At 36.3% G+C, this 26,268-nt stretch overlaps 1 protein-coding gene across 1 annotated transcript in view; it reads left to right on the top strand.

Moving 5' to 3' along the window:
* The window catches only part of LOC118205336 (uncharacterized), a 52,472-nt gene extending 50,435 nt beyond the window's left edge, over window positions 1-2,037 (top strand). Inside the window, exon 6 of the mRNA XM_085812488.1 lies at window positions 537-2,037. Within this exon, the coding sequence (XP_085668614.1) occupies window positions 537-851 (315 nt within the window). The 3' untranslated portion in view covers window positions 852-2,037. The remainder of the gene's footprint in view (window positions 1-536) is intronic.
* Window positions 2,038-26,268: the final 24,231 nt, after the last annotated feature.

The raw sequence follows: 26,268 nt of genomic DNA, 5'->3' as shown, positions 1-26,268 counted from the left end.
CAGCCGTGTTAGTATTTTCTGCATTAAAAACAACACTAACTTACAATCTTTAATATCAGTAACGTTAAGGCCAAATTCATAAAACATTCCTCTTAAAGACAAATATAAACAAACAAAAGAAGGAGAGAATTTCAATCACGCAGAGAAAGGTCATACAAAGAAAGAACGGTGTTAAAAAATATGAGCACCTTTCCCTATAGTACTTAGCAAAATAATTCACATCGTCTTCATACTTTGAACGTAACATTTATCTTCTTAGTCGCTGTTGAAATAAAGCGGAAGAAAAAAAAATGACTTTCACTTGCAAAGCTGGAAGTATTATTAAAAACAAAGTTTAATTTTTTAAATGTAGTTCCCTTTTTCAATTATTCAAGTATTTAATTTTAATAAAAATTCAATGGAGGGCAAATTCCCCTTAATTGAACTCATAGTATATATCGCAATTTAAATACTTTAAGTTTAAATGGCTAGCAGATTTCGGTTAAAATTTTCTGTTTTACAAAATTTTAGATCTCTTATTTTGTATTCTTTTTCAGCACCATGCACCACAGCCCTATAAGTTCGGTTACGAAGTGAAAGATCATGAGGGTTCCCAATACAGGCATGAGGTCGGTGATGGCCATGGAGGAGTGAAAGGCAGTTACGGTTATGTTGACCATAAAGGAATCCATCGTGAAGTACACTACGTCGCCGACAAAGGTGGGTTCCGTGCTGAAATCAAAACCAACGAACCCGGAACAGCCAATCAAGATCCAGCTCATGTCAAAATCCATTCTCAAGCCTCTCATCATCACCATCACGAACCTCATCATAATCATCATGGTGGTTATCATGGTGGTCATCACTTTTAAATCGGAAGCTAATGAATGACGAAGTTTAAGCACTTTGAAACACTTCGACCTAAAAGAGATTTTGCTCTTTGTTAATTATAAATATATTAAACCATAAAATTATTATGTTACAAAAGTGTCCATTCATAGGTTTGTTACTGAAGACTTCTTCTGATTCTTCACTTTTCTTCTATTTCTTTTTGTCTAAAGGTAATATTTTCTAACCCTTTTGCTCTAGTTTTTTCAGATTTATTGCTTTTATTCACCATTCTTCGCTCCTACTTCTCCCTTTACATACGAGTTTCATCTTAATTGTGTGTTTAATTAATATCTTTTTTGTTTTTGTCTTTCTTTCTCTTTTACTTTTGTCTTTCTTTTTCTTTTACTTTTGTCTTTCTTTTTCTTTTACTTTTGTCTTTCTTTCTCTTTTACTTTTTTCTTTCTTTTTCTTTTACTTTTGTTTTTCTTTCTCTTTCGTTGCCTTCAGACTTCTAATATTTTAACTGCCGTTTTCCTTGCTTTCCATACTCCCGTTTCCTTGATTTTCATACTCAAGAAAACTTCTACACTATTTTTATCATACTCAATGTCTTTTTTTCTCTTTGGTTGCCTTCAGACTTTTAATATTTTACTGCCATTTCCCTTGATTTCCAAACTAACGTTTCAGTAACGTTTTCTTTCGTAAGTTCACTTTTTCTTGATTTCCATACTCAAGTAAAACTTTTACACTGGTATATCATACATACTGAAGTCTTCCTTTTCGTATGAAACCACTTGATTACAATTTATTAAAAAAATACATTACTACAATTTTGTAGAAATGAGCACAATTTCTTCCAAAATGGTTTTGACATTGTTTACGCAGTTTAAAAGCCCATATTATAAAACCTTAAAAGTTGAAATATTTTTTCACAGGTTTAATGAATAGATACTGTTATTCTAAAAGCTTATATTTATTATAGAAAATGTATTCTACATAAGTGCTTTACTTCGTCAGTAAGACGCTTCCGCACATTTAATTTGTGTCAAACTGGGCTAGTCACACAAATTTGGTATGTAAGGGCACGAAATGCTTCTAAAAAACCTTGGTATTTACTCAACGGGTATTGATGGTGATACTTTTGGTTGGACAAGCTCACATATACATTTTTTTTCTTTCTCCAAACCAATTTGCTGCTAATAAAAATTATTTTATAAAAACCTATAAGCTGCTTGTTTGTTATTATATGTTTGAGACACAACCACAAAAAAAGAATATTTCATGCAAAAATAAATGAAAAATAATTAATTAGCATAGAAACGAGAGAAACGATAGCATTATAAAAATATAACACATTTCCATTTGAGTAAAATAAGTTTTAAAATATTTCAGATTCAGAAAAATCTGCCTTTAATTTATTAATCTATCTCAAAGAAATAGTGGAAAAACTATAATGTCTCTTGTGAAGTAAACTATTGCCATTGTGGATGACCTAAGATCAAAACGAATTGGGAAAAAATTCCTTGGTGATATTACTAGTAAATATTTTACGAAACAGTAACTATGTACTCAGTGATCATTTCAAGTTTACTTGAAATGATCACTGATCTTGCGAGGAATCAGAGTTTGAGAGCTGAGGACTCCATGATATTAACCACCATTCATTGAACTTGATACTCATTTCAAAACTTGTGAATGTGGAAAATCTTTTTTGAACTAATTGAATAATATATGGTGTTGGTGTTACAACAAAGAAAGATAACGACAATGGTAAAGTGATCCTTGAAAAGCTGGATTAAATCCACAATGATGTTTTGGTTTTGAAAGACCGTGTGGTCTCCAATACTCAGTACTTAGAGCCCAAAGGTGAATACAGTGATGTGGAGAGGGGCAGGAATGAAGTTATTGTCCGTCCGAAATCTCCAGGTATCAATGTTTGCGATGTTCTGGCCAAAGGTCTTTCGAGTGATAAGATTAAAGCCTGTCCCCGTCGTACTATTATCCGTAAAAACGGTGTTACTATTTTTAAATTACGCTCGGAGGACGAGGCTGAAAGCTTAGTTAACTCAATTAGACATGAGAAGGTGCGGGCTCGCAAGTTTCGATCCATTCGTCCGAAGGTGATTATATATAAATTTCCGAAGTCTATCGGCAAGGAAGACCTGGAAGATGGGTCTTAGACGATATTGTAGCTGTGAAAATTTTTGTTAAATAACTTTTCGTTTCTGCATGGTAAGCAGCAGTTTCCTTACCTGCGCAGTTAATATATGGCCTCGAAAATAAAACTTTATCATAAAATAGGTCCTAGCACTGTTTTTCAGAGTACTTCTAATACAATCCCTATCCCTAAAATACACCCTAGTTAAAATCGTCAGCCAGACGGGCGCTCTTAATACACGGCAGCTAGACGGGTGCCTTATTGAGGAGTGGCCAAGTGAAGAAACAACACATACACATTTGATACAAACGGATTCAATACGAGATTGTTTAACATTTGATTTAGTAATTCAAATGTAAAGGATAATACAATTTGATACTCAGATAAAACGAATGCAAAAAGAAAGAGCTATTCCGTCGAGTATAAGAAAGGAACTATGGAAGACTTAAGGGATAAAGTCTTGCAGCTCTCTGAAAATAGAAGAAGTATGATCTACGAATGATTCGAAAATGGCGATCACAGTTTAATAACCTCAGTCAATAGGTCAACGAAGGAAATGCTAATATGCCTAAGTGTGGATCAGATCGTCAGCCATTACTTCCTGAACGGAACACATCATCTGTGAATGGATTACTGACAAAGGAGCAAAGTGTTTGGCTGTTCGCAAGGCTCATATTCAGGCATTTGGCTTTGCAATGGTACTACAGCTAGACATATCGCCAAAGGAATTCAAAGCATCACAATAGTGGGTGGATGGCTTCCTTCGGCGATATGTCTCTAAGAAGATCTACAAATCTGTTCAAATTGGAAGATACTGAAATAATTAAACACAAAATTGAAAAATTATATTCAAATGTTTTATTGATAGCATCGACTTCTCTCCAACATGATTGCTATGGATGAAACTACAGTTATGGGTCGAAAGTCTCACTGAACAGAGCAGTGCCTTTGTGATATACATCCCCTCCCCTTGTTACCAAAAAGCACGCACTACATGCATTTTAGTTTGGCTTGGTTTATTTAAATATGGAAAAGCACTCGAGGGCTACCTTCTGAAGGGAAGTGATGGCTTAGTGGATGACTTTATAAGGGAAACTTCATAGTAGACATGTTATACACGGGGAAAGCCACGAAAACGTTCGTGCAGTTAACCCGTTCGCTGGGATTCGAATCCCGGACAGTGTTCAGTGATTCAGTGATTTTATGCCAGTGTTCAGTGATTTTATGCCAGTGTTCAGTGATTTTATGCTCTGCCGCAGGCGGATCACATGTATTTTGTCAATTCATTTCGATGGAAAGAAACCACCTCCCCCTCTAATCATCTCTAACAGCAAAAAAGAGGCAATCGAACGTGTTTCAAGTATTTATATTCTTAAGACTGAAAACGCTTGGTGCACACTAGCAGCAATAAGAAAGTGGGTCGATTTATTTCTACCACTTGTTTTGCGAGGTGGCCGAAGAGGTATGCTAGTGTGGGATTTTTTGAGCACTTCACCGCCCTAAAACCATGAAGAATTTCCCTGCAGAAAGAAAAATTAATCAAGTAATGATTCAAATTCAGGAAAGACAGCATATCTCCAAACTCTTGATATTGTAATAAATAAGCCATTTAAAAATTATTTTCGTAAGAAAACCAATGACCACGTTGAAAATACAATAGCGAGAAATCAATGAGGAACTTTGTGAAATCTAATCTACAAGAAGTCGTTACTTGAGTGAAGAAGGTACGGGATAAAACAACGGACAGCTGTATTGCCAGTGAGCAGGCTGTATAGCCAAGAAGAGTTAATTTGAGTAGAGTTGTATTGTTCATTCGTAATTTTCGTATTTAGGTCAGAATTTTAGAGCTTTAGGACGATGGTCAAGAAAAATACGATATGGTTGTATTAGAATAAATAATTTTGTTCATTTCTGAATATTTATCGAACCTGAATAAACGCTTTTTTTAATCTAAAGAAATGTATTTCTTGAATATGAACAAATGTTTATTATTGTGGATGAAAAATAAGACATCTCCTGAAAATAGATGCTTGGTACCACCTAAACCATGAAAGTAGTGCCCAGGATCCTAGGTTTTAGAAGATTCTAAAATCATCCTATAATTTCTCATAGCTTTATTTTTCTTTTGCAGAAATAAGCAAAGTGAATATAATGTCTTAAAACAGTTTCAAACATATCCCATCTGGGACCACTTTCTATTGCTTGTAAAGTGAGCAGAAGGAGACGCTTTTTTTCTGCCCTAGAGCCGAAATCTTAATATTATGTTCATATCTCATGTTATGGGCGAGCCGAAGCGACCTTCTGCCCTTGACATTACATCGCTATTTTCGGTGATCACAAGCAGAAAATTGTTCTCGCATTTTCAAAGTAAACTGCTTTGCCCCAAATCACTGTCCATAATCTCACCTCAGCAATAACTATCTTAATATGCACTGGTTCCTTCTGTTTATTTGCAACTTAATGAGTTATATGTGTTTATTGCGCTGCCGTATAACGGTGACAAGAAACAGTTGATTATCGACGTGATTTCGTTTAATTCTGTTTTAATAATCTATCTAAATTTATTGCGCTACCTCACTTCCATAAGCAACGGTGATCAACGTCTTGATAGTTAACATTGGTTTATTTTACTAATTAATCTAACCGAAACAATTTTAAGCATATTTAATAACATGTCCAATAATTATGCTTATAAGCATTCGCTGTATTAACTTAATTTATAAAAGAAGTCCTAATGCCATATTTTACACGTAAGGTAGAGATCCTTTTCTTAAAGTAATTTTTGACAATATAGTATATATATATATATATATATCAGATAATATAATGTATATATATATATATCAGATAATATAATGTATATATATATATATATATCAGATAATATAATGTATATATATATATATATCAGATAATATAATGTATATATATATATATATACACATTATATTATCTGTATGCAAATGAACAATATTTTGTTTAACGACTCATGGCTTTTCAAAGAAAAAAGTTCCCTCATTCCTAGCAAAGCATGCTCACATATTTGAATATCTTCCTCTCGTTAAGGAGGTTTTCATGCTCTGTGAAAACAGCCTTTTAATACAGGTTTAAAATCTTAGGTCCACAAGAAATCTACTAATTGCTATTTCAGATAAAGCAGAGAAAGAAATGTCTTTAAACAGATTTCTTTCCATCTTGCTTCAAGAACTTGAAACTTACAAATTTTTAGAATTTCTGTTTTTATTCGTTTTCATATATCTCTGACATTTTAGAAATACAAGTAGTTCGCCAGTGAGATACGCGATTTTTTGTTTCCGTACTCATAATGACAACTGAAGGTGTATATTATTCATATGAAGAAATAATCTCGTATAATGCATACATCATAACTTGAAGTAAATATGAAAATATTAACTCACACATGAAAAAATAAATAAAATAATATGCATTCTCTTAAACCACTGGCCCATGATATAATTTCCTATAATAAATAACAAATTAATCCTTAAAAATGCATTTTTAATCACATATCATGGAAATATACTTATAAAAGCACAAATATAAAGACTTTCCGGTCGAATGCAATAGTCTAATGTCATGGATCAGAGACCATAAAATGCGATCAAGTTCCGATGTCTAGGCTATTTAATTGGGAAGACTGACCGAGAAACCAACCCTTACTTTCTTTTTAAGCCCGCCTGAAGTAATCTAAATTCTTTCTATAGAAACTTGTTTAAAAATATTTCTGCTTTATCAGGGAGGTAGTTCATACCCTTTCACTTGTGAAATGGTCATTAAAAAAAACGTACGTAGGTCACTCAGAAAGTTAGTTGCACCCCTTTGTAAAAATTTTCTGTCAACTGCTATTTTGATGAAACTGTCTGGCAACACTTCAGACATTTAGCTGTAGCGTGTGACGTAGCGGCTTTCATGAGGCAATTTTAGTTTGTCTGATAATCAGTTGTAAGCATGTCTGGGTAGCTGCAAGTGGATTTCAAATCGAAAATACGTTCAGTGATTTGTTTTTTGTAGATGAAAAGATGTAACTACATGCAACTACCGTGAAACTCATCGGTAGTTGCATGTAGCTTTTGGTGATAATGCAATGTCACGTCAAGCTATCGCAAAGAGGTGCAACATGTTTAACCCTTTGCGGCACAGTGTGTCCGGTCTGGACACACCTAAAATTGTCCTTCTGTACGCACAGAAAAATTGAATGAAAAAGGATTTATAGTTACTATAGGTTACTCTGAACCTTCTTTATTTATAGTAGATGGCAGCTCAACACAAACCAGTCCATATATTTTAGCCATGTTTAGTTTTTTAAGACCCTCATTTTTCAAAGAAATCTTCTAGATTTTTTAGGGTATAAAAGGAATTGTTTAAAAGAAATTTCTATGTTATTTTTTGGATATATGCTAATCACCTTATTCTATATTAGTTTTAAATTTTTACCTTGAAATCTTGCCTAAAATCAAACGGCGAACCCTAGGTGTGCCCGTAACGGGCTCACAGATAATCTAGAACAACTGAGAGTCTGTATTCTTTGTTTCGCCGCATCTCATCGGTCAGTTCATTGACAACAATGCTCGTTTCAGCACTCTTTTCGAAGCTTTATTCAATCATTCTGCCCACTTTGGCTACACCCACAGAATTAAAAGATAAATACTATCTTCACAAAATTTTACTTGTGTTCTCCTCTAGGCCTAATTAGACTGTATACACTTTTTTTTTTTTTTTAATTAAAACTCCAACTTTAAAAGGTAGCTCGGGTTAAGAACCGTACGATCAATATTGACGACGCTGAGCGCGAGGGAAGACCGTCAACTGCCACAAATTCTGAAATTGCTGCTCACGTGAATGAATGCATTCTTGCAAACAGACTCATAAAAATAGCCGAAATCTCTAACGAACTTGATATTTCTTATGGAAGTGTGCATAAAATTACTGCCGATCAGCTTCAATTTCATGAAGTTTGTGCTCTATGGGTGTCTCGTCTACTGATGGAGGACCATAAAGGGAAGCGTTTTGAAAGTGCGTTGAAATTTCTGCAACGTTACCAAAAGGAAGGAAATGAGTTTTGGGACAAAATTGTGATCGGAGATGAGTCTTCGATTCACCGCTTCTCACCTGAAATGAAACGCAGCTCCCTCGAGTGGAAACATTCGACTTCCCAAACTCTAAAAAAGTGTCGAACTGTTCCATCTGCGAGAAACGTGATGCTGAAGTTATTTTTCTACAGAGAAGGTATACAGAGTTAATCCCGAAGGGCGCCACAATTAATGCATCTTTTTATTGTGAAACATTAAAACGATTGCCACAATCACTTAAAAATCGATTGCCTAGCTCAATCATTATCTGTAAAGTCCACTGCCAAAATAAATTTAACACTAAAAGTTTTCAAACTTTTGCTTTCGGATTTCAATCAGTTTCTTGTAGTTCACCTGTTAAGTGGAAATTTCTTTATCGCTATTACGATTAATGACAGCTTTCAAATCATTCATATGTGCGATGAAACTTAGAAATCTCAAATACTGGATTATTTAAAATTAAATTTGTTTTCATAGGAAAAAACAAAAAGGCCACATACCATTTAAACATGTTTTATAACAATTGAACTAAAATTAGATAAATATCCTTACGATATTTATTACACACCTACTATAAAGGCTCACTGAGAAATCTAGTGTTTGCATTTTTCCGCGCAGGATCAGAGCACATCGTGATATCTTTTGTTTTGCAGTTATTCCTTGCGGTATCGAATCTGTGTGCCGCATTTCCATAGGCGTTATATCCAGGTCCGGATTTAAGGCGATTGGGCCCAATCGGGTCCCGCACTTGAAGGGGCCTCGCATTAAACCCAAAATTAACAAAAAGTTATTTTTTGAAATTTAAAGCAAATTTGTTTTTGACGAAAAAGGATAAATTATAAAGTATTTAAATAATTAAAAATATATTTAAGTTCGCATTGATGGATGAGATTTATTATTGTGTTCATTATAATATATATACATTATAATATAGAAACCGGATACCCGTAAGTGTCGTGATGTGGGAAGAAAATATAAAAGTGGTAGTCTAAAAAGGAAATTAAATGCAGAAAGGAAAATCGAAAGTGAAAAGCTCAGAGATGCTTTGAACAAATTTTTAAAAATAGATAATGATGACAAAGCTGAAAAAGAAAAAATTGAAAAATTCCGTTATTCAACGTAGAGGCCTTGCGATGTCGGACAGGTTTCGTTTGGTAGATTATGGCAAGATTAATTTGGTAGATTAAGCTACCTGCCTAAGAGGAGGGATGCCTTCGTGGAGGACTGTCTAAGGGAAACTGGCTCGCATACACGTTATACATGGGGAAAACCACGAAAATACCTATGAAGCCAGCCCGTTTGCCTGTAATCGAACCCAGGTCGAAACTACCTGCGTTCAGCGATTTTAGCGTTCGACCTCTTGTGATACTGGAAAAGCTTTTAAAATATCCACATCAACAATTGTATAGACCGAGAAAACTTCTTAATTAATCAAATTATTGAATAAAAGACCAATAAAGCCGATTTTCTCACTATCTACACATAGCTCGTCTACAGAAAGACATGACCAACATAGCTAACTTCCCATGTTGAAAAGTTCAATTTACATCATTTCTGAGTTTCTGCAGCCCCTTTCTTTATATTTTCCAATATTCTTGAAAAGTGCATTAGACTACTGATCAAGATACATTAGAGAATATTTATTAAATACGTTGACCAGAAATGTGATCAAGATACATAACAGAGGCTTCATATGAAGAGTCATATCTCCATTCGATGCCACTGGAGCGTCGCACTGTCCAAAACGGTTTTAGTCCTCAAGTATTAAATAGCCGATAACTTCTTTTAAATATAATAAAAAATTTATGATTACGTACAGCAGTTTCATTATTACCATAATTATTAATTTTTTGTCACTTTTTGAAGGTTTATTCCTTTTCCAAAACAGCACTGAAGCACAAATCGGAAAAAAACAGATAAATATTGAATATAGAGCTTTCGTAAATTACCTATAATTCCCCATTTAAATTACTACAAAAGTTTCTTTCACGTTTTCTTTGCATACTATTATGTAAATAAAGTGAATACAAAACGAAATTTGAAAAATAAAAGTACTAGTATTTTTAAAGAGAAAAAAAACTAATAAAATCACACAAAATATGTCTTCTGAAAATTATAAACTAATGCGTTTAGGGAGATAACAATTATGATTGTTATGCGTAGAGTACTGGGAGTTAGTTATAGTTGGCATGTTTAGCCAGCAGCGACTTGCGACTCCGAATAGTTTAAAAACTGCTGATCAAAGCGACGACAGCAATTTACCTTCAATTTACCTATGAGAAACAACGGTTACTGAAACAGGCATATTATTGCCTGTTTCAGTAACCGTTTCTCATAGGCCGAGCGAAATTATGTATGGCAGAAGAAACAAAAAAAAAAAAAAAAAAAAAAAAAAAAAACACCGTGGGATTCTTATTGCAGTCCTTCATCGAAATGCTGATGTTGAAATGGTGATGTTTTCTTTTTCAATTACAATAGCTCTGCGCTTGCGTTATGAAAAGGCAAGTAAACTGAATACATCATCTGTTTCAACCTAAACTAAGCATGCATTAAAAAAAGAAAACAAAATCTTGCTGTCATGCGTATAACTAAGATAAAACTTACTGCAGAATATATAGAAATTAAATTTTAAGCAAAATATAAATAAACGATTGAACATATTGATTTTCCTTCTTTTGCCCTTTTCGATAATGAATTTAATATTAAATCGTCCTGAATGAAACTGAACATGTAAAATTTTATATACATAAAGGTAATGGATCATAAACTAATTTTAAAGATTAAAAATACTGAAAATCAAAGAAGTTCATAATTAGTTATGATTTTATTCTAAATATTATAATTTTTCCATGTTATATAATAATGACATATACAGCAGAACGCAGTATAATAATTAATAATTATGTAATAATTAAACATTACACAATGCAGCATAACTTAGTCATGTAAAAGATGGTTTACTTTGAGCGCCACGTATTCAATGGCAGCTGTTATGGCAACTACTTCTGCTTGAAAAATGCTATTATTTGGGTTGAGGTGCCCTTTCCAATGGTGTGCAGCATGGCCTTGCCTGTAGTATATAAAGGCACTACCTACACCCTCAGCAATTTTCAAGCCATCTGTGTAGAACGTGTGCATATTAGGGTTTCCTTCTGGTTAACGTCGTGGCGGTTTGAGGATAGTGTGAATGCCAAGTCCCTTGTGTGCTGGGTGGGTGTGGAGAGGAGTACATGGATGTTCGTAATTTGCAGGGCTATGTAAGGTGCCTGCAAAGGTTGCGTCTTTCTGTAGATGTATTATTTTAGTATATGTGGCCTCTAGCTCCGCTTGGATATGAAGTGGCACGATGCCTGCCAAGGTGAGTGCTGCATAAGTTGCAGTGGTGCGGTAGGCTCTGCATAAACCTAGGGCAAATGGGCGCTGTAGTGATAGGAGTTGCTTAACCTTGCGTGCGGTCATGGGATGTGCCCATATAGCTGCCGCATAAAATGCCACCTTCTCAGCTACAGTTTTGTAAAGTACCTTTTGAATGTGGGGATTCCGTCCCCAGCTCCGGCCTTGGAATTGTCGTGATCTCCTGGCAATTGCAGATGTTTTAATCTTTTGTGCCTGGATATGCGGAAGCGAAGTCAGACCTGGGTCCCATATTACCCCAAGGTATCTTAAAATTTTTACGACCTTAATATTCCGGCCTCGTAGTTTGATACATGGGCTACGTGTTGGATTTGTACCCTTTCTTGGAAAGATGATAGCAGTGAACTTTGTGGTGGATATTTGGAGTTTTAGCTCTTCGCAGAGGTTAGCAAAGAAAGTGCATGACTCTCTGCCATGGGCTTCAAGCTCATCGCATGTGCGGCCTCTGACCAGTAATGCCGCGTTGTCCGCGTATGCAACTATCACAGTATGTTGTGGCCACCTTGCCTCTAAGACTTTATTAAAGGTGCTAAGACTTTATTAAAGGTCTAAGACATTCTGCAGCCCATTGCAAACTCTGCGAAACAAAAATTCTGCCGCTTGGTTTCTTAATAAATAATAAAACTTTCGCCGCCCCTAAATTCGTCTGCCCGATGCGGTCGCACCGGTTGCAGAGGCTCGGGCGCCGGCTCTGAGTTTTTTCAGACTACTATTAAGTAATGCTGATTTCTGCTTATTCCTCATTCAGTTATTCTCTAGATCCGGCCTCAAGTGACTTTTTCTTTATTTTAGAGCTAAAACAGTATTTACTCGGTTCACATTACATCAGTGATGATGATTTATAAGAATATTTTCAGGAACAGTTTGAAAGCTGTGGCAAAACACATTTTCCTGTTGGAATCCTACACTTAACGGATTGCTATGCTAAGTGCACTGATGTCAAAAGAACTAAGCAGAAAACTGAGAAAGTAATTTTGAACGTTTATTTTTCGCAGGTATATAAGACTCAAAACTTATTAAAAGTGCACACACATATATACACCGGCGAACCAAAACATAATAACCATCCCCCACCCAATGAACTCGTCTGGATGACATGGACAGCACGTGATTCAGTGGGAATGGTGTTTAACTGCCGCTGAAGAAGGTTGAAAAACAAATCACTTCAATTATTATCTTGTATTTTATATGAATAAAATGTGTCTTTCTGAGACTTTGTAGGTTTCCCTGCAATTTCGTTTTGTCAGGACTTTTATTTCACAGTACAATGGTACAAACACGATTGATTCTTAACTTTATTATTTGCACTCCCACTGTATGCCACATGCCAATGAGCCTAGTAATCGTAAAAACTTTCCTTTCCGCTTTATGATTTCGTGTTGTATCGTATTTATATAAAAAATTATAAAATACCAAAAAAATTATAAAAAATTAAAATTTCAAAAAAAAATTATAAAAAATCAAAATTTTAAAAAAAAATTATTAAAAATCTAAAAATTTACAAAAAAAATATGTATTCTTAAGTTTTATAAATTCTCGATACCCCTAACTTTTCTCGACCCATGTGACTCCCTCTATTGAGCATCAAGTTTACTACTTACGCAATTTTCCTATTTCTGCTCGCTTTTATGTAATTCTGATGAGGAGGTACATGGTTTTGAACCATAGGCACTCCGCAAATTTTAATCATTGGCACTGGCCTGCGCTGCTTCGTCTCGTTGCGCGCCTTCTTGTATTGCCTCATCTTAGGCTTGCGGCCTCTTGTTTGCCTCTCTTCTCCCAACACCTTAATACCTCAACTTACCACGTCAGACAAATTAAAGTCATGTGCCTCTCGGCAACTCTTCACGAGCTGGAAACAGCACGTTATAATTTGTTCGATTCGATTCGTTAAAAAACATAAAATCCCCCCGGATACGAATGCATAACCAATATTACTATTAAGTACTTGCCAATGAATATCATTTCTAAATTTTAAAAAATATAAATAAAAAAGTATTTTAAACGCCTGTTTAATACACAATTGCTTCCCTAACAAGTGGAAAACTGTCAAAGTGATTTTTTAACCAATCCTCGAAAAGATACTACCCGTGCGGACGGATACCGTCCTATCAGCTTACTCCCAGGACTTAAGGAAAATTTTTGAACGTATAATCCTTAAACGACTTGAACCCTACATGTGTAGACTTCCGCCCGAGCAATTCGGGTTTAGAAAAAGGCTCTCGACGACCAAACAACTAGTTCGACTAATGGAGTTTAACGGAGCTGTCCTGTACAAGAATCAAAGTGTTGCCTTACTCATGCTAGACGTGGCGCAGGCATTCGACCGCGTCTAGCATGAGGGGCTCATTTTTAAGCTCATTTCTGCCGATTTGGACAGAGATCTCATTACTGATTTACTCCTTTATTAAAGACAGAAAATTTTATGTCAATATTGGAAGCGACAAATCTGAATGCCAACTATTAAATGCTGGAGTGGCCCAAGGGTCAATCTTAGGTCCAATCCTCTATTTATTTTACGTCGCTGATTTTCCAAAGTACAATATGGATAATAACACTTTCCTAGGATGCTACGCAGATGAAACTGCGTTAGCTACTACTTCTCTTAGAGCCGAAATAGTTATTTCAAAATTACAGAGCATCATCCCCGTGGTGGAGCATTGGTGCACGAAATGGCGTATAGCTATCAATGCGCAAAAATCGCAATTACTCATTATCCGAAAGAAGACTCCTAGGACCCCTTTAAATGTGACTTTAAAACTTTTTGACAGCGATGTGCCTATTGTGAGAAAGGCTGTTTATCTTGGTGTCGTCATAAATAATAAACTCAGCTGGAAAGATCATGTGACTAAGGCAAGAAACAAAGCTATGACTGCACTCACTAGTATTTCTTCCACCATGGAAAAAAACTCTAAGTTAAACCTTTCTAAAAAGAGGCGTTTATATACGGCGGTTATCCGTTCTATTTTCTCGTACGCGTCCACGGCTCGGGCGGCGGCCACTCAAAAAGATCTTCAAAAATTGCAAATTCTCTAAAACAAGGCCCTGCGTTTAATGAGAAACGCCCATTATTTTGTCTCTAACGACACACTTCACAGAGACTTAAAAATTCAGCCTGCCGAAGAATTTCTTCATCGCACTAACAGCAGCTTTTCCGATAGAGCAGTCAACTGCCAGTACCTTGCTCACTTCAACACGTTCGATTATATTCCACTGCAAAAAGATTGCAAACTTAGACCGTACACTGCACACATTACGAGGAATGCTAATTTCCCCACTTAATTTCGTCAGATCATGAGAGCTTTGTGCATATTTATTTCACTCTTTTGCATCTTATTATGTACCTTTCTTAATGTATTTATGTATTCTGTAAATAGTTTTTATTTTTCTGCGTACTGTTTTATTTTCACATGTAAAAGTCCTGAACATACACTCGTTAGATTGCGCGATACCAGCCTTAGACTTTCTCTCCCCCTGTGACGCATAGTCACCCTTTCTTGCCTACCTGCGACGCTCCTTTACTTCGTTCCTTTTGCTTTCTACTGTCATGTGCGGCGTATAAGTCATAGAGCAGGATACATCGCGCTTCGCGCGAGATCTTTGCAATACCGACATGAATGAATAAATGAATGTAAGGAATCTCAAAATCCACTCTCCCTGCGTACATCCTTAACAGGATTAAAGAAAAGAACAGACTTCGAAAAATTTATCATACAGCTTTAGACCCTATCGATAAACGAAATTTCAATCAAGCTAACACAACAGTTAAAAAACTCATCAAAGAATATAAAGACGACAGCTGGCACAACATCGTTAACAGTCTATCACATATCAATTACTCCGTGGGAAAATTGCTAAAGCTATTAGAAGAAATAAAGATGAAATAAAACCTATTAATTACAATAATTAAGTTCTAATTAATCCCAAAGATATTGCACACGCTTTTGCCAAATCATATCAAAATCAATTCACTGTCAATCATTTTTGTTATGTATTAATCGTTATATATATATATTTTTTTAAGCTTAAGTTGTTTTGCTTATTTCAGTTTTGATTTGTAATTGAAGTTCTAATTTTTTTTTTTTTTTTTTTTTTTTTTTTTTTTTTTTTTTTTAAGGTTGGTTGTAAGTTTAAATTGTAACTTTTGTAAACTTTAAGTTTTTGGTTAGGTTGCTTTTAAAAGTTCTGAGTTGAAGTTGTTTAATTTTAATTTGAGTTTAGGGACTTAAGATTTTTGTTTTTGTTCTAGTTGTTTTGACCCTTAAGGTTGTTTAACTTTTAATTTTAATTTTTTTTTAAACTTTGCTGTTGCACCTTTGTGTGTTAAATTTTTTTTCTTAACTTTGAGTAATTTAATTGGTATCCCTCTTTCTTTTAACGTTAAACGAATACATACTTTCTGACTGGTGGTAGATGAAAAATAATTTGATTCTATTTGTATGTCTTTTGGATAAATTGTGTTTAGTCTCAATTGGTGGCTGAGGAAACAATTATTACACTGCTGACATTTTTATTATGTATTATAATGTTGTGTAATTAGAAACTTCATTTTTTTTTTAATTTACCAAAGTCATTTTGTATTAACTTAGTTCAGAGATTTTCACCCCTTGCCCTCTTTCCTTCAGCAGAAATTCTTATCAGCAGTTGTACTGCACCCCAAAATTCCTTTCGGCTAAGCGTTCCACCATGTGTGGGGGGCGAAAGTGTTTGATAGTTTTACCATGTGGTTTACACGAAAAGAGGACCCTGTTTTGCTGGACAAGGCTAGCAGGGTGATGTTCGACAGCATACTTATGGTGGGGGAAAATATACGTTGAGACAGAAGATCTGCATTATCGACTGGGACCCTGGAGCGAGGCTAATTTCTTTCCCCTTGTTTCCTCCTGCAGTTGTGATGACACATTGGTGTGGCCTTGGAGGTTGAACGATGGAATGGCGAGAAACGGCTCCTTTTGATAGTCGGGAAACCCTTTCCCGTGAAGATCCAGAGTGTGGGTTGCCTTTTTTGGCTTCCTGATAGTCACCATCTACGCCAAGTTTTCAAAAAACGCGCCAGCTACTAAAACGGCTGCGCAGTGTTTTTCGAGAGGCTTCGGGAGACGGGGACAGTGACGGAGACGACAGAAGAGAGACGGGAAAAAGAAATTTCACGAGTATTTCTAAGATGACAACTTGGACGAGCAGCTCGGAGGTGAGCCTCATCTTAGACGTAGCAACGTAAATTAACCAACACCGAAGAGAGGCTGCATCACCTATATTTCTAAAATCCTAAAATTTACGCTGTCATGATGGCCTGTGGAGGGAAGACCTGTGTCCTGCTGGTTGGAAGCAGTAATAGGAGGGAAGCCTGCCCTCCGAACCAATAGCTTGGTGGAGTCTCGTCAATCTAACCCCTTTTGTTTTCTAATTTCAGATACTATCCCAAGTTTTTCTCCGAGAAATAAGTTTCGCTAACAAAACTCAAATATATGAAGGATCCCTAATATGTTAAAGAAGGGTATGTCATCCTTTTCTGTTGTTTTCACATTAGTTCTTTAATTGATCCAGCCACCACGTTTAATTGTAATGTTTAGTGAGGTCATGACTCTCTTTTTGTGTTTGTAATCATAATATTTTCCTACCTTAAATAAACGTAAGTTGATTTTATTCTCCTGTCTGTATTTATTATAATTATCTTTTACACTGGACCTTAAACATAGAACCGGTTAACAATATTTTCACAACGCAATTATTGATTTGTTTACATATTTTGTTTTTATGTTTCACTATGACTGCTCCAATACTTAGTATGTTATTGTTAAAATATTGATTGATATGTTCAGTTAAGTGACTTATACACACAGTTACCTACCGCATAACACAGAATGAACTTTTTCTATAGTTATTTCACAAATATGGTGTTCATTTGTAATTATTAAGTATGAATTTATGTTGTTAATATAACATATTTTTTTTAACTGCAACATATGGAAATTTATTCATCTTATCAGGTTCAATGTTTCTTCTTACCTTCTTCGGAAACATACAATGACCTGACTAGAACAGAGAGCTTACTAAAGCTATGTTCACTAATTGTAGTAAGTAGACAGGATACAGACGAAGGGTATACAAAACCCTTTATTTTTTCTTTATATACAATGACTTCCGTACTTCGGAATACAATGACCCTCCACTCGGGGTCTAACTTAAAAGATATCAAAATAAAACTAAACTCTAATTTAACTTTAGAATAAGATTGGCCTTATAATAACAGGAAGCGTATGTAGCACAGAGACTGTGAACACTACAATACGTTTAATTTATCAAGAGGATTAAAACCTCTGGCCTGGAAGGCAAAGTAGCAACTGCGTAACTTCTAAGGTAAGCGGCCTGCTTCGAACTCACGGCTTCCTCTCCTCCTGCTTGGCAAAAAGGCCACACTTAAATACTTGGCGTTCGCCAGACAACTTTGCATAAACTCCTTCACGCTTATAATTCTGGCCGGAAGTAGAAAATAAGAAGTGATAGTAAAGATTTAAAATAAAATAAACGTTAGTAAAACTTAAGATCCTTACATACTTCCCGCCAGAGTTAATTAGTTTGAAACTGAGGTCTAAAACGACCTTGTTGAAAACTTTTAGCTCTAGAAACTAACGCGAGGCCAAACTTTTACAAACATAACTTAGCTAGAAACTAGAAAATTTTAAAAGAAAGAAATTTGTTACAATAGCAGCTCCCGGAATATACAACAATCTTTTTTCTTTTTCATCTGTACTGCATCAAAACAGGAGCTTTATTCAATTCTGGTTCCTTCCAGAGATCTGGAAGGAAAACTAGTTTAATGAAATGTTACAGAATGACATTGCAAATAACATATAGAATATACTTTTCTTAACATTCTTATTTCATTCATGACTATTTTAATTATCTCTCCCCGTGCTCTCTGACATGTGTTGTAAAAACACCAAACACGAATGTGTTTCTGTCTATGTGTTCAACACTTCCTCCTACAATCAAAACACTAACGTGTTAAAATTCAACATACGAGACCTCTTAACACACCCTAATTTCAACTCTAGACCCTGAGGTACTATTCTGAAAGTGGCTAACTCTAAAGTGTAGCGTCAGAGAGCCTAACTACATCATTCAACCTTTAACACATATTCACCATGATTTAATCTTTACAGTCACACGAATAACAAATTTTTTAACATTACTTTCACTTTTACCATATCACGTTATTTCTAAACATTCAAAATAACAGTTCACATGTATACAAGAACATATCAAGATGCCGTTAATTTTCCACATTTGAAAACATACATTAGTAGTACATTGTTAACTTCTATTCTTTTCAAAGCAAGTGTCAATTCTTTCTACATTGAAATAATACTACATTTCAAAAAGTCTTTCAGACTAAAACTTCTTTCTTGTTAGAATGTTTTAAATAAAATTTATACAATAACTTTTTACAATATTTAAGTCTTTATACAACGCTGTTATACATCAACTTTAGTTTTACGCGCGAGTAATTGAAAAACATAATAAGAAAATCGGTCACAACTCATTTCTCGCCCTTTTGGCGATAAAGGTAGACCTCGCATGAGGTAAAACTTCTTCAAATCTGCCACTTGCAGTAAGAATGAAAGATTAACTTAAGTTTGTAAAGTAACACAAAATTTTACTTATCTTTGTAATATTCAGACATCCTTTTCTGGGCCCAGTCTTTAAAGGTGCTGCAGACCGTAGCTTGGTTGATCCTCCTTCTTGTACGGGCTCGCCCTTCAGTGCTTTCCTCTGGAAGCTTCCGTTTTTCACCACTACGGCCACCCTTGAACATCTTCCTTCTGTCCTCTGCTTGTGGTCTTGGCCGTTTGAAGGCAGCTGGTCTTGGTGGAACCGGGAAACTTCTGTCGTGATCCTGCTTGGACCTCGTTGTTGGCCGTTCAAATTTTTCTTGTACTTTTTCCTCCGCCGCTGATGGCCCTTCCGCAGTTCGGCGACTTTTGCTGCGGAGAGTTCTGTCGGATGAGTCAATCTTCCGCTTCACAGCCGGGTTATAGTTGCCGTCCTTTCTCCCGGTCTTTTCCACATACGTCGTCCTTCTCCCTTCTTCATTCTGGGGGTGTTCGTGAACTCTGTTTTTTGGACGGTGGAACGGCTTCTTTTTCTTTGTACCTTCAATTTTTCCGCGGGGCAATTTTCTTTTCACTTGCTTCTGTCTCTCATTGGCTTGCCCTTGTACTTGTCGTTTTCCCACCTCTGGAACTTGTACCTGCGGTGTCTGCCGTCCCGGATCCTGCAAAAGATCTGAAAAGATTTGCATTTTATTACGGTCATAGAATGGTTTTATCTGGTCAATGTTTGCGGAACAGGTTTCACCATTTCTTGCCTTTAATACTACAACAGCGTGAGTTATTTTTTCTATAACATATGGTCCTTCAAAGCGTGGGAAAAATTTGGCAGTTTTATCTTCTGGTGCTGAAGAAAGTGAATGCTTAATTTTTAGTACTTCATCCCCTACTTTATAAGTTACTCCCCGTCGTTTCAAGTCATAATACAATTTTTGTTTTCTTTGTGCTACTTCCGTATTCTTTTTTGCTTCTTTTATTAGTTTTTCTATATCACCCATTTTAAATTCTGGGGCTCTTTGTTGCACATAAAATAGTTTATCTAACGGTGTTATAATCTTTCTGCCTAGAAATAACTCAGCAGGAGTTTTTCCCGTTGTATCATGTTTTGCGGTCCTAAGGGCGAAAGCAAATTCATTGACATAGTTATCCCAGCTTTTATGAAAATTTTTAACATAACTACGGATAATTTTCACTATATTTCTGTTGACCCGTTCCGCTATATTTGATTGCGGCCGATACGGGACCATTTTTAAATGACGTATGCCCAGTTTTTGGCACATGTCTTCAAATATATTACTTACAAATTGAGGACCATTATCCGATATAACTTTTAGGGGCGCCCCGTATTTTAAAATATATTTATTTAAAATAGAATCGGTAACTAATTTCGCGGAGGCTCGTTTTAAGGGAACAATTTCGGTCCATTTACTAAAATGATCAACTATAACAAGGAGATAGCGACTTTTGTTTAACTGACTTTTTGGGAAAGGGCCCAATAAATCGATGCCGATTATTTCATTTGGAAATTCGGATTTAATACTATTTAGAAACCCGGCCGGGCGGAAATTAATATAATTAACGGCTTGACATGTTGGGCAGGACTGGACATACGCCCTTGTTAACTTTTGCAGTTCAGGAAAGTAGACTGCCTCGCGTACGCGTTGAGTAGTTTTTCGAATACCAGCATGAGAAGCTAAAGGGCTGTCATGGAGCTCTTGCAGGATATTTAATCTAAGACTAGCTGGGATAACAGGTCGAAATTCGTTGTTGGAATTCGTAGTTTTTGTATAAAATAATAGACCATCTATTAGTTCGTAATGGGCCGCCCTATTTCTTATCGCCACAATATCTTGGTGGCTAAAATTTTCAGGATCCTTCAAATACTCATAAATACTTCCAAACTCAGGATCCTTACCCAGTTCGGTTATTACAGTTTCTCGGGAATTTATTGTACACGCTGTCAGCATTGCAACTTTTACGGTATTACCCTGTTCGTCTAATTTAATTCGTGACAGGGCATCTGCTACGATATTTTCCTTTCCGGGGGTATGCTTGATTACCAGATTATATTCTTGCAGCTTGAGTGCCCATCTTATTAACCTTGGGGATAAATTTTTCCCAGAGTACAATCTAGTTACCGCCGCATGATCAGAATATACTGTTATCGGCGCCTTTCCAAAATAGACTCGGAACTTTTGCACTGCTAACAGAACTGCAAGTGCCTCTCTCTCGGTCGCGGAATAGTTTCTTTGTGTTTGATTTAAAGTTCGGCTAAAAAATGCTACTGGCTGCTGATTTTGCGAAAGTACCGCTCCTACCGCATAATCCGAAGCATCCGCTGAAATTTCTAAATTTTCATCCTTTTCAGGAAATTTCAACACAGGGGCTTGCGTTAATGCTTGTTTTAATTTTTCGAAAGCACTATTGGCTTCGGCCGTCCACGAGAATCTTGCCTTTTTCCTTTTTAATTTTAACAATGGCTCAGCGATAGCCGCAAAATCTTTTATAAAGGACCTATAATATGAACAAAGTCCTAGAAAAGAAGAGAGCTTCTTTGCCGTGTTTGGAGTCGGATACTTTTGTACAGCGATTATTTTTGATTCATCTGTCTCGATCCCTTTTTGCGATATTTTGTAACCTAAATATTTTAATTCAGGGGCTGCAAATTTGCATTTTTCGACATTAACTTTTAGACCGGCCTCATTTAATAAAGAAAACACCTGTCTTAAATCCTGTACATGTTGGTCTAGATTATCACTAGTAATAATGATATCGTCTAAATAGATAAATGTGGACTTTCCGAGAACAGGTCTTAACACAATGTCCATGCATCGCTGAAATGTTGCTGGGGCGCCTGAAAGGCCAAACGGCATTCGCAAAAATGCATAAGTGCCAGACTTGGTTATAAAAGCAGTCTTAGGCACGTCCTCAGGCCTGATCCCTATTTGAAAATAACCATTCGTTAAGTCTAAAGTCGTCATAAATTTGGTTGATTTTATGTTCCTTAAAATTTCTTCTATAATCGGTAACGGATATACCGGATATTTCGTTATGGAATTTAATTTACGGTAATCAATAGCGAATCTCCACCTTTTTGGATGCTCCAAAGGATAATCATTATTTTTCTTACATAAAACCACCGGACTAGCATAACTACTTGAGATAGGCGTTACGATCTTTTTACGTAGCATATCGGTAATATGCCATTCTATAATTTTTTCCTTATTCTTATCATACCGGTATGGTTTTTGACGAACCGGCAATGCATCTCCGGTGTCAATACTATGGTTAGTAACCTGGGTAAATCCTGGAATATCACTAAATAAGGAAGCAAATTCACTTACCACTTGTCGGATTCTATCTTGCTCGTCATTAGGCAGGTGGTCGAGATTTACCCTTGGCGGTTCAACCTTTTCTACACGCACTGGTTTCATCGTCAGCTTAAGAGACGCTTCATTAAAATCCAGTGTAGCTTGTGCGTCTGAAAGAAAGTCTATTCCTAGTATTAAGTGTGCTTGCAAATTCTTTACTATAAAAAACATCACCTTTACTTGTTCGTCCTTGATACGGATGTACAAAGGTACTTTACCTACGCACTTACATTGTTCTCCTTGCGCCGCTAATACTGTTGTATTATCCGCATTATATATGCGGTATTTGCGAAAATACTTTCTAAAAAAGACTTCTGCCACACAGGAACACTGCGCGCCGGTATCCAGGAGTGCGGTGGCCGGGATATTATTTACCAAGACTTCAATCTTCGGAAGAGTTAAATTTTTCACCATTACTGTATTTAACTTGTAGGAAGAGGGGTTTTCGTGGCCTTCGGATTTCCGCACCCTCTCGTCAGCAGAAATCCGTTTTAGTTTAAATTATTTTTTCTTTCGGTGCTTTCCTTCTTTCTCCACTGGCCTTGAGACTTTTTTTCTGGGTTGCTATTGAACTGTCGACGTTCGCCGGCTGTTTTTGAATGCTCGGGTTTCCTTGCCCACTGATTCGCTTTTTCTCCGTAGCCATGTGCTTGAGTTTGCTGTAGTCTTGGCGTACCAAATTGGTTTCGCTGTTGATATTGGCGTCTTCTTTCGACGTCCGCCGTTCTTCTACTTTCAAACTGGATTGCTAGCTCAAATAATTTTTCCAGTGTAGTCGGATTTCTCAATTCAATAAAGTCTTGCACTTGGGGTAGTAACCTCGGCAAAATCACTTGAATTATTTCAGGATCCGGACGGTTTCCATACAAGAGCTTGAAAACGTGAATTTTTCTTAAAATAAACCTGGAGAGGTTTTCCATTCTTTGTTGATATATACTGAAAAGTTCTGTTTCTAATTTCGCACGATCCCTTACAACAGGGAAGGCTTTTAGTAGGGCAGTCTTGAAATTTTCGTAGGTATAGGTGGGACTTCCTGCTTGACCCAAGAGACTTCTGCCGATACATTTGAACCAGTTAAGCGCTTGGCCCCTCAAAGCGCTGGTAGCTAAGGTAACTTTTTGAAACTCGTGCACGGGGTAGAGCATGAAGTGGTCATCCAATTTTTCCAAAAAACTGGTTACCTGTGAGTGTCCATTAAACGTTGCTTCTGGTTTCATCGAAGCGCGCATGGTCTGGACAATATACCCAAATCCTTCCAGGGCGGCAGCTGGCATTTCTGGATTCTGAGCTGTTTCTGCAGGCAGCACAGGTTCTTCTTGAAACTCGGCCATGGTTATTCTTCGTCGGGCGCCACTATCAGGTTCAATGTTTCTTCTTACCTTCTTCGGAAACATACAATGACCTGACTAGAACAGAGAGCTTACTAAAGCTATGTTCACTAATTGTAGTAAGTAGACAGGATACAGACGAAGGGTATACAAAACCCTTTATTTTTTCTTTATATACAATGACTTCCGTACTTCGGAATACAATGACCCTCCACTCGGGGTCTAACTTAAAAGATATCAAAATAAAACTAAACTCTAATTTAACTTTAGAATAAGATTGGCCTTATAATAACAGGAAGCGTATGTAGCACAGAGACTGTGAACACTACAATACGTTTAATTTATCAAGAGGATTAAAACCTCTGGCCTGGGAGGCAAAGTAGCAACTGCGTAACTTCTAAGGTAAGCGGCCTGCTTCGAACTCACGGCTTCCTCTCCTCCTGCTTGGCAAAAAGGCCACACTTAAATACTTGGCGTTCGCCAGACAACTTTGCATAAACTCCTTCACGCTTATAATTCTGGCCGGAAGTAGAAAATAAGAAGTGATAGTAAAGATTTAAAATAAAATAAACGTTAGTAAAACTTAAGATCCTTACAATCTTGCATTCAAAACTTGAAATTTCTTAACAGGAAATATTTTCATTAGACATTCAGAAAAGTTATTTTGCAACAAAATACATATTAAAAATGCTTTCTATACGTTACATAAGTTTGAAAATTATACATTAGGTAGAGAAAAAGTGTAATAGTTTAATTAAATTTATGCATATAAGAGCTGTACTTAAACTAAAAATTACGCAAATTTTTATGAGTGTGAAAGAGAGTGCATAATATATTTCTGTTCTGTTGAAATTAAATCAAATTTTATGTTATATTAACAACATAAATTCATACTTAATAATTACAAATGAACACCATATTTGTGAAATAACTAGAGAAAAAGTTCATTCTGTGTTATGCGGTAGATAACTGTGTGTATAAGTCACTTAACTGAACATATCAATCAATATTTTAACAATAACATACTAAGTATTGGGGCAGTCATAGTGAAACATAAAAACAAAATATGTAAACAAATCAATAATTGCGTTGTGAAAATATTGTTAACCCGTTCTATGTTTAAGGTCCAGTGTAAAAGATAATTACAATAAATACAGACAGGAGAATAAAATCAACTTACGTTTATTTAAGGTAGGAAAATATTATAATTACAAACACAAAAAGAGAGTCATGACCTCACTAAACAATACAATTAAACGTGGTGGCTGGATCAATTAAAGAACTAAAGTGAAAACAACAGAAAAGGATGACATACCCTTCTTTAACATATTAGGGATCCTTCATATATTTGAGTTTTGTTAGCGAAACTTATTTCTCGGAGAAAAACTTGGGATAGTATCTGAAATTAGAAAACAAAAGGGGTTAGATTGACGAGACTCCACCAAGCTATTGGTTCGGAGGGCAGGCTTCCCTCCTATTACTGCTTCCAACCAGCAGGACACAGGTCTTCCCTCCACAGGCCATCATGACAGCGTAAATTTTAGGATTTTAGAAATATAGGTGATGCAGCCTCTCTTCGGTGTTGGTTAATTTACGTTGCTACGTCTAAGATGAGGCTCACCACCGAGCTGCTCGTCCAAGTTGTCATCTTAGAAATTCTCGTGAAATTTCTTTTTTCCGTCTCTCTTCTGTCGTCTCCGTCACTGTCCCCGTCTCCCGAAGCCTCTCGAAAAACACTGCGCAGCCGTTTTAGTAGCTGGCGCGTTTTTTGAAAACTTGGCGTAGATGGTGACTAGTAGGAAGCCAAAAAAGGCAACCCACACTCTGGATCTTCACGAGAAAGGGTTTCCCGACTACCAAAAGGAGCCGTTTCTCGCCATTCCATCGTTCAACCTCCAAGGCCACACCAATGTGTCATCACAACTGCAGGAGGAAACAAGGGGAAAGAAATTAGCCTCGCTCCAGGGTCCCAGTCGATAATGCAGATCTTCTGTCTCAACGTATATTTTCCCCCACCATAAGTATGCTGTCGAACATCACCCTGCTAGCCTTGTCCAGCAAAACAGGGTCCTCTTTTCGTGTAAACCACATGGTAAAACTATCAAACACTTTCGCCCCCCACACATGGTGGAACGCTTAGCCGAAAGGAATTTTGGGGTGCAGTACAACTGCTGATAAGAATTTCTGCTGAAGGAAAGAGGGCAAGGGGTGAAAATCTCTGAACTAAGTTAATACAAAATGACTTTGGTAAATTTTAAAAAAATGAAGTTTCTAATTACACAACATTATAATACATAATAAAAATGTCAGCAGTGTAATAATTGTTTCCTCAGCCACCAATTGAGACTAAACACAATTTATCCAAAAGACATACAAATAGAATCAAATTATTTTTCATCTACCACCAGTCAGAAAGTATGTATTCGTTTAACGTTAAAAGAAAGAGGGATACCAATTAAATTACTCAAAGTTAAGAAAAAAAAA

The sequence above is a fragment of the Stegodyphus dumicola genome, chromosome 3 (assembly GCF_044657685.1).
Source record: "Stegodyphus dumicola isolate Sdum_Otavi_A_Nest chromosome 3, ASM4465768v1".
NCBI lineage: Eukaryota > Metazoa > Arthropoda > Arachnida > Araneae > Eresidae > Stegodyphus > Stegodyphus dumicola.
This window is presented reverse-complemented; position numbering and strand designations above follow the sequence as displayed.